The sequence below is a fragment of the Cololabis saira genome, chromosome 12 (assembly GCF_033807715.1).
Source record: "Cololabis saira isolate AMF1-May2022 chromosome 12, fColSai1.1, whole genome shotgun sequence".
NCBI classification, from domain to species: domain Eukaryota; kingdom Metazoa; phylum Chordata; class Actinopteri; order Beloniformes; family Belonidae; genus Cololabis; species Cololabis saira.
Window position 1 is genome coordinate 10,789,872 of NC_084598.1, and position 14,265 is coordinate 10,804,136.

The window sequence follows — 14,265 nt, forward strand, 5'->3', positions numbered from 1 at the left end:
CGCTAAATTGCTTTGGACCCTGAAGGAATATTTTGAGGACAACTGTCGTCAGATTATAATAAAGTCCATTGCACTGTGGTCTGAAAGATTCTTTCCCGGTGGTTCTGACATCAAAGTACAAAGTGTCTGTCTCTACATGACCCTGATAAGGTTGGAGTTCTAATTTCACTGTTGCTGCCTGGGTCAAGTAATATTTAACATTCCCCACCGTGTCTGTGGTATCAGCTTATAAACTGTGTATATAGAAGCCTGGAAACCCACACGGGGTGCATTTCAGACGCTTTTCTCTGCAATCCCTCAAAACTCTTGACAAGGACAGCTCTCTGCAGTATAGCTCGGTGTAAGGACGCCTAAAAAAAGAAAGAAAAACATGTACTGTTTTCAGACACTGACAGTACTTTGGTTTTATTTCTCAAACCTGTAAGGATTTAGTGTAACGCGGTGAGGACGCGGAGGCTGGGAGTGTTGCGGCAGAGCAGAACTCCGAACAGCTACAGTGACGATGAGTCCTGGTGACAGAGGTGCAAGCGGAGCACTGAGATAAGGATGTGGTCAATGACGAAGAAATATTGCCCTGGAGACTGAGGGGCTAAACAGGTTAGTGAGGTCTGACGGCACCACAGAGGAGCATTCTTATACACATGAATGCCTGAGTGCCTTCAATATATACCTCCATAAATGTTTAGTCACACCCAAGAGTGCGCAGTAAAGAGCCCCTCTGTATTTTTGTGCAACACAAGTGACTTCCGAGTATTAAAATACAGTCACGTGAAAAAATAAGCACATAACAAGACATAACAAAGAATCTGTTCCTGTATCTGGTTAATGCATCAGTAAAATACAACTTTAATTGAGTAAGGAATGAGTAAAATGCAGAAACGGTATGTGAAAAACTTAGAAGTGCTTCACTAGCTTGTTGAACCACCTTTAGCAGTAGTAAATTGAAATGTCTTTTCCATGCGGCATTGTTTATTTTGTTGAGTTTTTTCCCCTTGGTTGTTCTTTATAATGTTACTTCAAGTCACTTAGGTTTGCTGGAAGTCATTTTTGCACAGCTCATTTAAGCTCCCAACCTCGTATAACGATGAGGGTTTTTGCTACAAGCATTCATGGCCAACTCAATAAAAGCAAGCTGAGCTTGTTCATCTGAAGTAGTATTGACTTAATTCTGATATTGTTGTTTTAAGTGTTAAACCTTATGATAAAAGTCTGTTTTCTTTTTTACATGACTGTATATGTAGACTGTTTTGTGCGTGGACTAAAACAGTTGAGCAGTTGACTGTATAAATGCACATCCTTGCATAAGCAGTCACTACAATCTCAGCACGTAAGAAAAGGAGGCCTCTTAGAATCAGTAAAGAAGGAGACTAAAAATAACCTGCATCATGTAGATTAAAGCAACTCCCCCTCGTGCCTCGTGATCCTATTCAGACAAACCAGATGAGATTTACACCAGATGTGTCGTATATGAAGGTGTTTTGATACAAATTGGATGATGAACAGAGCCGTGCAGCCAGCAATGAGACATTTGGCGCTGTGGTAGGCAGCTCAGTGGAGAATGACTGGCTTTGGGGGGAGAGCGAGCAGATGGGACGGGGGTATAGAGCTGGACTGAGCAAATCATTGTGCTTCTTCTTTTCTTTTTTTTCCTTTTACATCAGAATACAACTTCCATTGTGGTCTCTGTCCGCCTCCTAGGGAGCGCTTCCATATTTTAAAAAGAGACCTATCTCCGTCCTGGCGATATTGCAGCAGCCTGTTCTTCAGAGTTATCTCCGCCCTTCGCTCCACCCTCTTAACATTAATTATGCAGCTCAATGCAGCACTCTGAATCCCTACTGCAGCTCACCCACACCCCAATACTCTGCTGCTCTCTCCCACACTCTCTGTCACAGACAACAGACCAGTGTTACTTGTCTTTCCATAATATTACAAGCATTTCCATCTACACAGAATGCTCTTGCAAGGACTAAACTGGAGAAAATCTCCAATTTTACATCGCTCTAATTTCTAGTGAGTGCTCTACATAAAAATATGACAATCCAGCCCCACAGTAAACATAGCCTAGAGAGCATCAGATGCACTCGATGTAAAAGAGCACATTTTAAATAATCATGAGTTTAATTTCTATTTTTAGTTGCAGTGTGACTCACAAGCGGCAGAATTATTTATTTCTGTATCAGTTCCAAAGCCTGGTGCTGGTTTCGGAGCATGTCAACCGTGAGCATGGTCTGATGAGGCAACACTAGCACACTTAACATCCCCTAACACCTGTCTGGCAAGGTGTCATTGATTCAGCTCCTCCACAGCACAGCGACAGACACGATCAGACCGTGTCACAGGAAGCGGGGAGAGTACGCACCACGCTGCCTGAATCAGCCACATCAGCAAAGTGCAGGGAAACCAGAGAATATACAACAGGGGGAAGCTCTCACGCTGCAGCCAGCCACCCCCCCCCAGGCGAGCAGTGGGCGGAAGCGTAGCAACTGTTTATCCAAGCAGAAACGAGCTTCGCCTTCGTTTCCTTCAGCTGTTCACGTGATGAAGATTCATTTCTCATCTTGTGTTTACGTGTTCACGTGCATGTTCTTGTGCGTGACAGACTGAGCATTGGTCGTCTGGCCAAAAGCTGTATAATTAATCCAACGGAACTTAAGTGAAGCTACACAGTGTGAGTCATTCATGCAAACTGTGTGCTGCCTCACTTTGAGGTAGATAAACATCTCTTTTTTTTTTACTGTCACACTGGGCTTCATCATATTTGCCTCTCTATTGTTGGCGTTTCAGTAGATTCAATGATTCAATGGAACGTCCCTCTGTGTTTGCAAAGATGTTACCTCTGGAGCAGATGCATAACAGAGAAACAGATGTTGTTAATAGGTAAAACATGGCTAGTTAAGGTGGGATCGTGCCGCTGGTATCAGGGAGAGTGAATGTGTTACACAGTTACATAACTCGAGGGAGGGAGGGGGGCATCAATTGACTACTCCCTTGCTCTACGTAACATTGTGCTGGCAGGAACAGGACGCCTGTTAATGTTCTTCACTCCTCCTTCAGAATCTGTAGTCCAGATCGTGCAATGAAGGGTCACAGAGTCTTTGTAAGGTGACTGTTCCTCAGCAGGCAGCTCTTTGTGCTGCACGGCTCTGCTGCTGCAGGGGTCTTTACAGTGCATGGAACCGGATGGTAAGCAGAGAACACAGCGGGGGCTGGGCACTGCAATGTACTGCAGTGCTCGCTGCTCTGCTGTGCACACCCACTCGCCTCCATTCCTGCTCTGCCTGTGACAGTCTCTCAATCTCTTACTCCATCTCTGTAACCCTCTCGAGACCATGCTTAAATCATTCGTCTTGCCTCCTTTCTGTACTTTGCTCTCCATGCTTTTGTCTTTTTCATGCCTGTTTTTCTCCCCACTCCTGAGGTCGATTGTAATCTGTGTCTCCCATGTTGTCTTTTACATTCTTCCTTTAGGTCCCCCCTGCCCTCTGCCTTTCACATGCACTCAGACATGCACATTAAAATGCACACTACGTCGATTATCATGAGACACTGGAGAAATAGGAAATCTCCAGCTTCTAAAAGACCCAGTAAACCTAATAACTGAGATTGCATCAAATGGGTTTGTGGTTTTCTGATATTTCATTTATTTTATATTACACTTTAAGTTATCATGTGATATGACAGGATGTTGTGCCAGAAAGAGGACTGATATTACAGACTGCATATGTGTTAAAGGTTTTACACCAGATGCAACTCTATAAGCAGCAGGAGGACATGCAAACCTCACGCAGATCCCTGCCAGGAGATGAACCAGGAACTATCCCACTGCGAGGTGACACTACCACCAGGCCAGCAGAGCAGCCTCCTTAAAGTCGCTCTATCATGCACTAAATCTATATCTATATTGTACTATCTTACACTGAACTCATATAGCAAGAAAAGTCGTATCAATTTAACAGATATCCACCAGCAATCACATAAACTGTGTATATAGAAGGAACAACACCTTTCAGCTGCAGCCTCAGAGACGAAAAGGCCAGCAAATCAAAATAGTTTGCCTTCATTTTTTGTCAGAGTTATAGGCATCCATGGCAGATTAGCTTAAAACAGGAAATACTCAGCCCAGTTAATCATGCAAACAAATAATGACCCACCCATTAACTGGTGAAAAACTAATTTACTTAGCCACTTACATAAATGCGTAGTATAATGTTTTGCTGGAGAGTTCTCTCATCCTGAGGGTTATGCAGAGGACATACAACCACATATTATGTAAGTGAGAACCCAAAACTGACAGAATGCATTTCCTAGACACCCGACCCTTTCCCTAAGCCCAACTTCAACATTTGACCTTTTACACATCACTTTCAAATTGTAGCCTATTTTAAAAGCTTCTCATTCAACTTGCTTTGAATGCAGATCAAAGCATTTTAAAACTTAAAAAATGTTCTTACTGCTGACAAAATCAAAGTCATTAAACATCACATATTTACCTCTTCTTTGCCTCTATTTCAATATCATTATCTTAGAACTGTATTTGATTACCTTCTGTATTTTACACCTCACATCTGGATAATGATGATTATATATGCATATAAAAAATCCACAATCTTTCATGAACTACAACCTTAAGCAGCATTTCCTATTTTGACTTATTTGACTTTGACTCATAAAAGATGCTCGTGGACACTGTTCCAGCTACTTGGTCATGATTTATTCTTGCCCTGCTGTCATGTGCTGGACTGTCATCGTTGCACAGCTGGGCTCTCGTGTGGTGTGGCAGACTCTGGCCTCTATTCCCCTTGCACTCAGGGCCTGTTCTTGTGACGCTACGATTAGTGCCTCAGTGCTCAGCTTTTACCCTCAGGTCGGACTTCTAACTATCAGCGGCTGCTTCAATCTGCTGGTGCCACATACTGGAAAGTGTCTCGTTCTTCCAAGATGGGTTCTCCTCTTTGTCCATTTCTCCATTGGATTTCTGCAGTTTTAAACATTCACTCAGCAGTTAATCAAGTTGGACTACATTTCTGATGTATTTCTGGATCTTCATTCTCTTTTGTTGGAGAAAGTGGATATAATGCTCACTAGTCCCCAACCTCTTTCCTTCCACTTATATACAATCTCAGAGTGGACTTGGGGTGAAACGTTCAATGCAGTGTGGGGAGCCTTGTTGTCTAGACATCCGTGGTCTCTCCTTCTACAGCCAGGGTTTTATTGCAGTGGAGCAGATGTTTGATTGGGTGTGTTGATTGTTCAGATGTTATTCTTCTCATTCTTTAGATTCTGTCCTAATCTTTGTACATATTTGGTTGTGGCTGACATCCTTGCAGCCTATTCACAGATGCTGTATGTTTGTGTGACCCCAAGACATTTCTAACTGTTCTGAACATCTGCGTTCTTTTATTCTGGTAGTTTAGCCCCTTCATTTGACATACTCTTGTCTTACTTTTATACAATTATAGTGCATTTATCTAGTACAAATGATATTTAAATATTGTTGTTGCATGCTCTGCCCAGGTGAATGAATATGACAATGTCTTGTTTAGTCATGTAATCACTCTGTATGGTGATCTGCGTGGGTTTCCTCCGGGTACTCCGGTTTCCTCCCACAGTCCAAAAACATGCATGCTAGGTAAATTGATCATTCTAAATTGCCCGTAGGTGTGAGTGTGAGTGTGTCTGGTTGTTTGTGGGGACTGCGGGTGGAAACTAGCATTACTGCTAAACCCGGTGTATTCATACTGCTTAATGTAGTGTTCATTAATATGCATTGTCCCGTCTAAATAAACTTTGAAACTTGAAACTTTGAATCTGGCTGAGAATGTTAAAGCCTATAAAAAGCAATAGTGATATATATGCAGCACTGGATGGGAATTTATACCACAGCTTTGAATTGGCAACAAGAGTGGTTTTTCACAGTCCCTTGATTTCATAAGTAGGTTTTTTCATATCCCGTTGATGCTAAAGAATTCCAATATTTGGTTTCAATGTATTCAATTCAGGCAGTGCACAGATATGGTCACCTGATCTTACAGTTTTTTGATAAGAAGATGGTGTTTGGTTGCTATGGTGTCACTTCCAATTCCATACTGTGCTCCTCTCATGTACTGAGCCATGTGCCTGCTAACCTTGGCCACTATAATGCCTGACAGGAGCTTCCATGTTGTGCAGAGGCATGTTATTGGCTGGTGGGTGGATGGAACCCCTCTGGGGATTTTCATGATCAGGACAATCTGTTCTGTAATGAACAGACCACTGGTGGGCAGGTCCCTTCCATTAGCTTGTCTGTGCTGTAAAGCATTATTGGGGTGAGGTATGTTTTATACCAAGTAGAAATGTATCATGTTTGGACCATGTGCTGCCCAGGTCTTCATAATTGAGACTCTTTTTGATTCCTATCATTGTGATGGCCGCTGGTTCTTGTTCTGGGGGATTGCTGTGGTAAACTTTCAGATCTACTAGCCAAGAAGCACTTGTCTCAAATATTACCACTTCCTTCCATACGTTTTGAAGGTATTGTTCCATGTCAGCCCTGGGTGGATCTATTCTCATCTGATTACTCTACCACTGAGAGTACATTTTTTTGTTTGTTCTCTTGGCTTTGACCTCTTTTGTGTACCGACCCAGATGGGTAGTCAGACCTGTGAGTCTTTGTTTGGCTGTCTCCAGTGTCTCTGCTAGTGTTTGTTCTATTGCACCTTCCCGTTGCTTTTATGGCTGGCTTACTTTTCTCCAAGTAGTTTTGATCTTGTCATCCACCCTTCTCTCCATGGGAAAATGTCCTCTCTATGGTTTGTGGTGTTTACCTTGTAGCCAAGCATCTCCAAGATAACTGCTGCTTTGGTGTACATCCGCGTATCTGTTTGTGTGTGTCTGTGTGATAGTACAAGTGGTAGTAATTCCAAATCTCTTTAAACTCTTTAAAGAAACTTTGAAAGTTGCATTGGTCCAAAGAGTGAGTAAAACAACACACTCTATTCTTCATGACCACCCACTTTAATCAATAAGGTGTCATTGACACAAACCTAAGAGAGTCAGCCCACTTTAAACATCTGCAGTGTCGGCCGTCTAGTCTGACCAACCTAAACAGCAAAGTTTGACAAGTTTTATTGTTTTCTCTCCCCATCCTGATAGGAAGACCTTTAGAGTAGCTGCTAAGTGCAGTGACAGCCGTTGTTGCTCTGCTATGTTGCCCATATCCTCATTTACAGGGGCAGACTAAACGCCCCTTCTCCACATGTTGAGACAGGGGGAGTCGTGCTCAAAGGATGAGCAATGACGAGCCCAGAAACTTCTCTCGTCATTGAAAAACTCCACTACTTAACTACTACTACTACTTAAGATAATAATATAACACACTAGTTTTCAAAAATAAGTGATACGCCAAGCAATGTCCCCTCTCATATTTATTGAAGTAAATGAACACATCCATACTATGCTATTCAAGCAGAATCAATAAACCTTGGTACATATAAATAGTAAAAATGTCTGCTGGTTTAAAGTAGTTATTCTGATAAATGAGAAAACTTTAAATGTTATCCACATCTCACTATGTTTATTTCAAAGAAGAGTTCTGGCTAATTCTTGGAACAGTGAGGGGTCTCATTTCCGTATCCTATTAAAGATCTGAGGTTTGTGTTCATCACTATCCGAATGAGTTTCTCAGTTTCCCAGCAGCCTCCTGCGGAGACACTTCTGTGCTCGCTCTCAGCCATGACATGAGACCAAGCTTTGTGTCACAGCTGGTGTCAGAGCTGTATGAGCTCCACACATTTCATGTTTTACATGTTCTTCACAGATGTATTCAAAACTGCAGTCTTTTGGCACATCTACAATTTTTAATACACTTTTTTTATCAATTAATTTGCAGGAAATATAATAGACTACTTACCATTTAGCTGGCTATTTGAATGCTTTTGTTATCACATAAATACATCTGTAAACTATCCAGATGTAAAAATTCAATCATCTTGCTTCTGTTCTGTATTAGTTAAGTAGTTTAATGCATCCTTCTGAGCTTTGCAGTCATAAAAAAGGTTACACAAAACCACAATGGAGACACTCGCACATGGAGCGTACAGACAAGACAAAGACAGCGCAGAGGCTTTAAAACTGAACAGAGAGCGACTCTCTTTTTGTGCTAAAGTGCATTCCTGAAAAAGGTTTTCTGCCAGTATTAAAGAGAAAAAGCAAATGAAAGGATGTGCACATCCAGCTGCAACATCAAGTATGGTTCTGTAGTGGTCGTGGTTTTCTTCAAAGAGAAGGAGCCAATTAGAAAGAATCGCTGCCATGTGCTCTGTCCATGGTGCTGAAATGGGTGGGTTTTGTTTCCAATCTCCTCTGAAAGTCTACACATGAATAAAAGTCTTAAATAACTGAAGCCTAATTAAAAACCAGCTCCTGGGATCAGGAATTCTGGCCAAGTTAATGTATGTCCTATGTTTATATCTACTATCAGAAGGGGAAGGACTGTAATCTTACTAGTAAGTAATATTAAAGCGGTACATACTGTACTCTTCAGCCTGTCAAATGTTTTCCGCATGCTCACAAAAAACACACACACAAGCCCAACCAGCCCATCCATTATTTCCTCCCTTTCTGCAGCAGGCCAGTGTGCACAGACATGTCCAAAAGAGGAAACACACAGTGCCCACTGCTGGATAGCATCAAACCTTCATGTGCAAATGATGAAGGTCAGACTTACAATAAAAAAAGGAAAGAAAAAAAAGTGTTGTTTAAAAGATGACATGTAAAAGATGTTTATGAAAGCAAGTAGTGAATCGATAATGTCAAATATAAACAATGTTAATGTACAAACATGTACATTAACTTTACTCACAGTACCTTGTTTGATTTCATTGTACAGATAACCAATATGCCCAATATTCAAATATCTGACAAATTCATACTGATATAGTTTTCTTATCCCTTTCTTTTTTTCTTTCTTTTTCGAGACCCCTAAGTCAATACATCTGGAACAACCAATCAAATGCCCTCTTTTTGCTTCAAGCCCAGTCTGAAGGAAGTCCCAGGGCACCGGATAAGCCAAACAAAAACTAATCACCAGGCTCCAACACGATCGGAGCCAATTCAGCCTGTTATCTAAGCAACCCCACCGACACCCAGGATACACAATGAAAGCATGCGTGTTCCAACTAAAAATGGGCTCCAGCAGTCACATAGCTCTTGTAAGAGTGCACGGAATTTGAAATTAAAAATTAAAAAACTTAACTCATGCCAAGCTTGGTTTTGATAAAGACAAGGCAAGCAGTTATTTTTTTATTCTGGGTGCTTATTTGAGGGGCTCAGCCTGGCGTTGGATGGATGCTGAGGCAGCTCCACACAGGGATGTAATGGGATACTGCAGCATTAGAGAACCGTGTGCACAGAAACTTGCCTGGGAGCATCAGGGAGTCCCGCACTAAGCTTCCCCCTCCCCTTCTCGCTGCCTCAGCCTCTCACGCTGCTATTCTGTCAAGTCTCTGTAACATTAGGGAAATATGTACCAAAAGAAGACTAAATCCCTATGAATATGTAAATGTCATTACTCATAAATACGAGAAGAGGGTTGATAAGTGAAACATTGATAACAAAAACAACTTAAGAAGTGCAAAAGACCAGCATGCCTATTGTAAGAGAAATGTACAGTAGAGCTGCTTACCGTTTGTGCTGGATGCTCTTCTGGACACCGAGCTCTTCCCTTCCTCTGCAGACTCCAAGACACTTTGAGATAAAAAAGAAAAATAATCAATCTCTTCTTACTTTCTCTTACTTCCACTGTCAGATTGATTAAATCTGAAAGAGCCCAGTAGACACACCTTCACTCTGTCCTCTGCAAACTCTACACCCATTCAATTGTGCCCCAAGACTGGAGTACCCAAACTGATAAGGATCTGCTCAGGGGAACGAGGAAAACTACACACACTCACACACTGCAGTTTTTTTGCCCACTCGCTCCACTGCCTTTTCCCTGCTATCTTTGCCTGTGCCGCTTCCTTATTGGCTAAGCAGCTCTTCAGTAACATAGGCTCTCTTCTTTAATTGGAAGGAGGGCAGTTATGTGGCGCATGAGAAACCCTCCCGCCCCACTTATCCCATTTCCCCCCCTACCCCCCTAAGTGCTTTTGGAGAAGAATGCTGAGCTCTGCAATTTCATAAGCATTGAGCAAAAGAAAAAAAAAGAGGAATAGAGGACACAGGGAGGAGGGGGTTAAGGGTGTGTGGGAGAGAAAATGTGTGAGCGTGGTGATGGAGGAGAGTGTCGGAGGCAAATCAATGGATTGCAGTGGGACAAGCAGCAGCTAGATGGGAACAAAGGGCCAGGGGGAGAATATGAGGTGGGATGAGAGCAGGTTCGGGTGCGTTGGTCCTCTCGCTGCAGCAGTGTGACAGCAGGTCAGATAGAAGGAGATTTCCCTTTGCCTACTGCAGCGCAGCTAAGGTGGCTCTGCTGCAGTGAGAGCCTGACTGCCAGGCACGAAGGGGGATGGGAGGGGAGGAGGAGGAGGGTTGGTTGCAGTGATGCCCAAGTACAGTTTTCCATGCAGCCGTGATATACCGGGGAGAGAATCTGCAGCTGCAGTGCACACGGTGGTTAATGCTTTTAACTCATGAATAATTGAATGAGACCCAAAGGAAAATGTGAGGATAGCAGGCTGAACACCACGGAGCATTTTCAGACAGCCTCGCTCCTACTTGGGTTTATGAAAATCACAAACACCTGCACATGCTGCCTAGATGGAATCCCCCTTTGTTCAGATTGATTAATTCTAGCAGTTTGAAAAAACAGCAGTAGTATTAGAATCATGACTTCAGTCTTTTGTGTTTCATGCTGTGTTAAAAGGCTTTCCCTGACGGAGAAAGCGGGATGACTTTGTGGGGTCAGATTGCCTGCTTGACTCCTTTTTTTTTTTTTCATTCCGACTGGTCCACTTTGTCCCAGCTGCACTCAAGTACAATACCCGTGGTGATCAATAATGGATCATAATGCCTCAGCCATCTGCACAGGCCACAATGAGCTCTCCAGAGGTTATGTGATGAGCACAAAGAAATGCAAAGAGAGTGTTTGCTCAGTCAACAATGTAAATGGACGATGAATCAATGAGTTTATGAATGGATACCAGATGCTTGAGGCTAAATGTCAGGCTTCAAAATACCATTCAGTGCTGTTTGTTGTTGTTTTTTAATCATAATTTTTATTAGTTTCTATGCATTTCAATTTTTATTAGTTTAGATGCAATTCTGCATGAAAAAAGCAACAAAAAACAGCTTTTTAAAGTGTTTCGTAAATGTATTGGAATGAAATAGAATAATTTATAATCTCTAATCTCTCAAACAACAATGTTCTGCTAATAAAAGAAAAAAAAAGATGATAAACACATAGAGAACAAGCACAAATAGTCTTGCCGGAGAGGTGTTTTAAAAGAAACATTGTGATGGATAGATTTGACCTGCCATTATGGCAGCAAACCTGACGAAGTCTGAGGCTGAAGTCACTCCACCGCTTGATCTCTGTCTTGTAAAGATAATGTGCGGTATTGTCTGTTATTGTCAAACACTAAAGGACCTAAGCTTCCTCAGGGAATACAGCTCTGTCTCTTCTTGCAACATCATTCTTGCATTTCTACTCACGTCTATCATCCAAGTCAACAAATGGATGTCTGAAGTCCTCTAACATCTCTACCCTTCTCTCACGGTATGAGAATTACTGCTGGGCGTATTCCTGTTCCTCCTAACATCTACAATCATATACTTTGTCGGGTTCACATTCAAGATGAGGTGACTGCTCCCTCAATCATGCCACAAAGTGCTCCACCAGCTTTCTAAACTCGGGCTCCTGTCCATTATTGTCACTCTCCCGAACAGAAGAGTCACCTGAGTATGACTGGGAATGACAAGTCTGAGTTGTACTGGAAGTCTGAGGGGTACAGACTGAGGAGAAATGGTGAAAAATCCTAAAATACTGACTCATGCACTGACACACACAATCAGAAGACCTGGATGCGGGAAATTCATTGTCAGTGACCAAAAGTAGTGTAGAAGCAATGCGTTCAGGAATTAAGGAACACTCCAACTTACAAAAACAGGTTATTCATAGCATAATGAAGCAAATTAAACCATATAGATGCTTTATTTTGCACCTTAAAGATAAATCGTTGGTTAGGGGCTGGAAGAAATCCACACGAGACAGGAGGTTGCGTTTGTGTCATGGCCGAATTATCTCTTGGTAAACGCATTGGGATTAATGACTGAATGTGTCACAGCTTTCTCCAGTTAAAAACAAAACTGACCCAGTATGAACCTTCCAGACTCCTCAGGTCATATGGGTCCGTTTTTTTATAAATCCCGAGTCAGAACCAGACATGGAGAAACTGCATTCAGCTTCTATGCTCCACATGTCTAGAACAAACTCCCAGAAAGCCTCAGCTGAAGCCCTGTTTATTTTAATCTACATTAAATACAAACAAGTTTTCAACTGCATTTGAATAAAGTTCCAGATGTGTACTGTTCTTTTTAGGCTTGAGCTGTAAAACTTGGTTACTTTTTAAACTGTCTTCATCAATTGCACTTTTTTCTTTTTGTATAAATCTTAAAATCATGCTTTTTTTCAACTATGTGATGATGTTTTAATGTCTGTAAAGCACTTTTTGAATTGTGCTATTAAATTAAACATGCCTTGCCATTATTCAGTGATAATTCACACATTTAGGACACACACCATATGTAATTCAATTCTGTGAAATCTACTTGCAGATGCTTGAGTATGTACAGATTACTCTGATTTAAAAATAAATAATTTTATTTCCATTTGATCCAAAACATATTTCCCCACATTGAAAAATCTTGGCAGCAGATTGTGATAATAATACAGAAAAGGGCATAATGTGAACATTACAATATAGGAACATTTCAATTCATCATCTGCGCATATTTTCTGTCATCACTGTGGTCTCTGCTTTCTCCGGAAGGCTGTAGACTGTGATGGTGATGTTCGTGTCTTTGAAGACCTCTTCCAGTATCTCTGACACTTTTGGCCACTGCAGTCGGTCCAGGCCGCAGCCAATACTGCAAGAGAGAAAAACAATAATTTTAACCACTCCCATTACAGAACTTGGTAAAATTGTTAGACTCGTTAAAGTGTCACAAAATGACTGGACATGACACAAACCGAGGCATTGATATTCCCATCACTTTATTGTCAACGCAGTGAGCCCTCATGTCCTCTAGGCTCTGTCTCAGGCTGTCATAGGTGGGCTTCTGGCTGTACTTTTTCTTTGTGATCTGTAACATAATAAAAAAGAGGTGACATGTGCAACGCTGAACACAAAAAAATGACCTAATGTGTCATACCTATTTTGTTTGACTTTTAGATCTTTACCAGATAATAAATGAAGCGTTGGTTTCTTGTCAATACCGCACACTGTCCCTGCACCTTGTCTGTTTGGATACACAAACATATAACCACATGACAGCAAGATATGATACAAACAGAACTGCAAAACAATAACAATGAAAACAAATCAATAAACGGTGACAAAGGCTGACTGACTTTGTTCCTTCAGCTCAGGTACCCCTTTGAATTTCCTCTTGAACAGCAGGGCTATGCCGGCGCCCATGTGGCAGTCCTCGCTGATGCAGTGAGCCAGAGCTTCGTCCGCAGGGCAGCTGAACAAATCCCCGCTCACATACTGGGGTTTCCAGCTGCATTCTGCCGGCTGGACACCAGGGGGCAGCATTACACAGACAACAAGATGAGGTCAACTTATGAGAAAGAAAATAATTGCAGCAACGCCAGTTTAAACATTTAAAGAAATTACTTATTTCATGTATTTATAAGCCTCACCGTCACTGTACCGGTGCAGGCTGGTGTCTGAGCAGCGGTCGACATCACTAACAATGAGTTGAGATGTTGTCGACTGGCTTGATGTGGTGTTAAAAGTCGTAAACACACAAAGCGAAACGTTTGCATTCACTTTTGACTGTACGACTAGCTTTAAATCCTTTTGTTGGTGGAGTTAAACGCCTCTGACACCTTGTAGTCCTTGTACAAGGCTTGTACCGACACTCAGGTGAGCAGGTTGTGCAGCAAACAAAAGCACTGTGCTGCTACCGGCGGTGTGGGCGGGGCTTAGGTGGGGTGGGCGGGGCTTAGTTTCCTGGCGCACATTTAAAAGCGTCATCGATGTCAAACTGGTGGCGATAAAAGAGAAATCCTGACGAATGGAGCCAAGATGGCGGTGGCGTAGGTTGTTCGGTGCGCAG

At 42.1% G+C, this 14,265-nt stretch overlaps 2 protein-coding genes across 3 annotated transcripts in view; both read right to left on the reverse strand.

Annotated features, from left to right (window-relative positions):
* Positions 1 to 9,981, reverse strand: part of LOC133456830 (synaptotagmin-2-like) — an 83,287-nt gene extending 73,306 nt beyond the window's left edge. The window contains exons 1-2 of one of the 2 annotated variants that reach the window (XM_061735452.1): positions 9,822 to 9,981; positions 9,665 to 9,726 (exon numbers count right to left, since the gene is read on the reverse strand). The gene's annotated coding sequence lies outside the window, so the exon portion shown is untranslated. The remainder of the gene's footprint in view (positions 1 to 9,664; positions 9,727 to 9,821) is intronic. The other variant, XM_061735454.1, reaches the window with a different exon arrangement.
* A 2,834-nt stretch (positions 9,982 to 12,815) lies between these two features.
* Positions 12,816 to 14,056, reverse strand: oard1 (O-acyl-ADP-ribose deacylase 1). Its single transcript, XM_061734743.1, has 5 exons — positions 13,847 to 14,056; positions 13,553 to 13,718; positions 13,382 to 13,440; positions 13,172 to 13,284; positions 12,816 to 13,068 (listed from the first exon to the last, which is right to left on the reverse strand). The coding sequence occupies exons 1-5, from the start codon at positions 13,970 to 13,972 to the stop codon at positions 12,921 to 12,923; spliced, it is 612 nt and encodes a 203-aa protein (XP_061590727.1). The 5' UTR covers positions 13,973 to 14,056; the 3' UTR covers positions 12,816 to 12,920.
* Positions 14,057 to 14,265: the final 209 nt, after the last annotated feature.

Excerpts from the sequence above, each read along its gene's own strand:
- oard1 (XM_061734743.1), bottom strand. The coding sequence starts at position 13,972 with ATGCAAACGTTTCGCTTTGTGTGTTTACGACTTTTAACACCACATCAA. Across the intron at positions 13,719-13,846 it reads CCTGCACCGGTACAGTGACG|CCGGCAGAATGCAGCTGGAA; the intron begins GTGAGGCTTATA and ends CCTGGTGTCCAG. Across the intron at positions 13,069-13,171 it reads ATGGGAATATCAATGCCTCG|TATTGGCTGCGGCCTGGACC; the intron begins GTTTGTGTCATG and ends TCTCTCTTGCAG.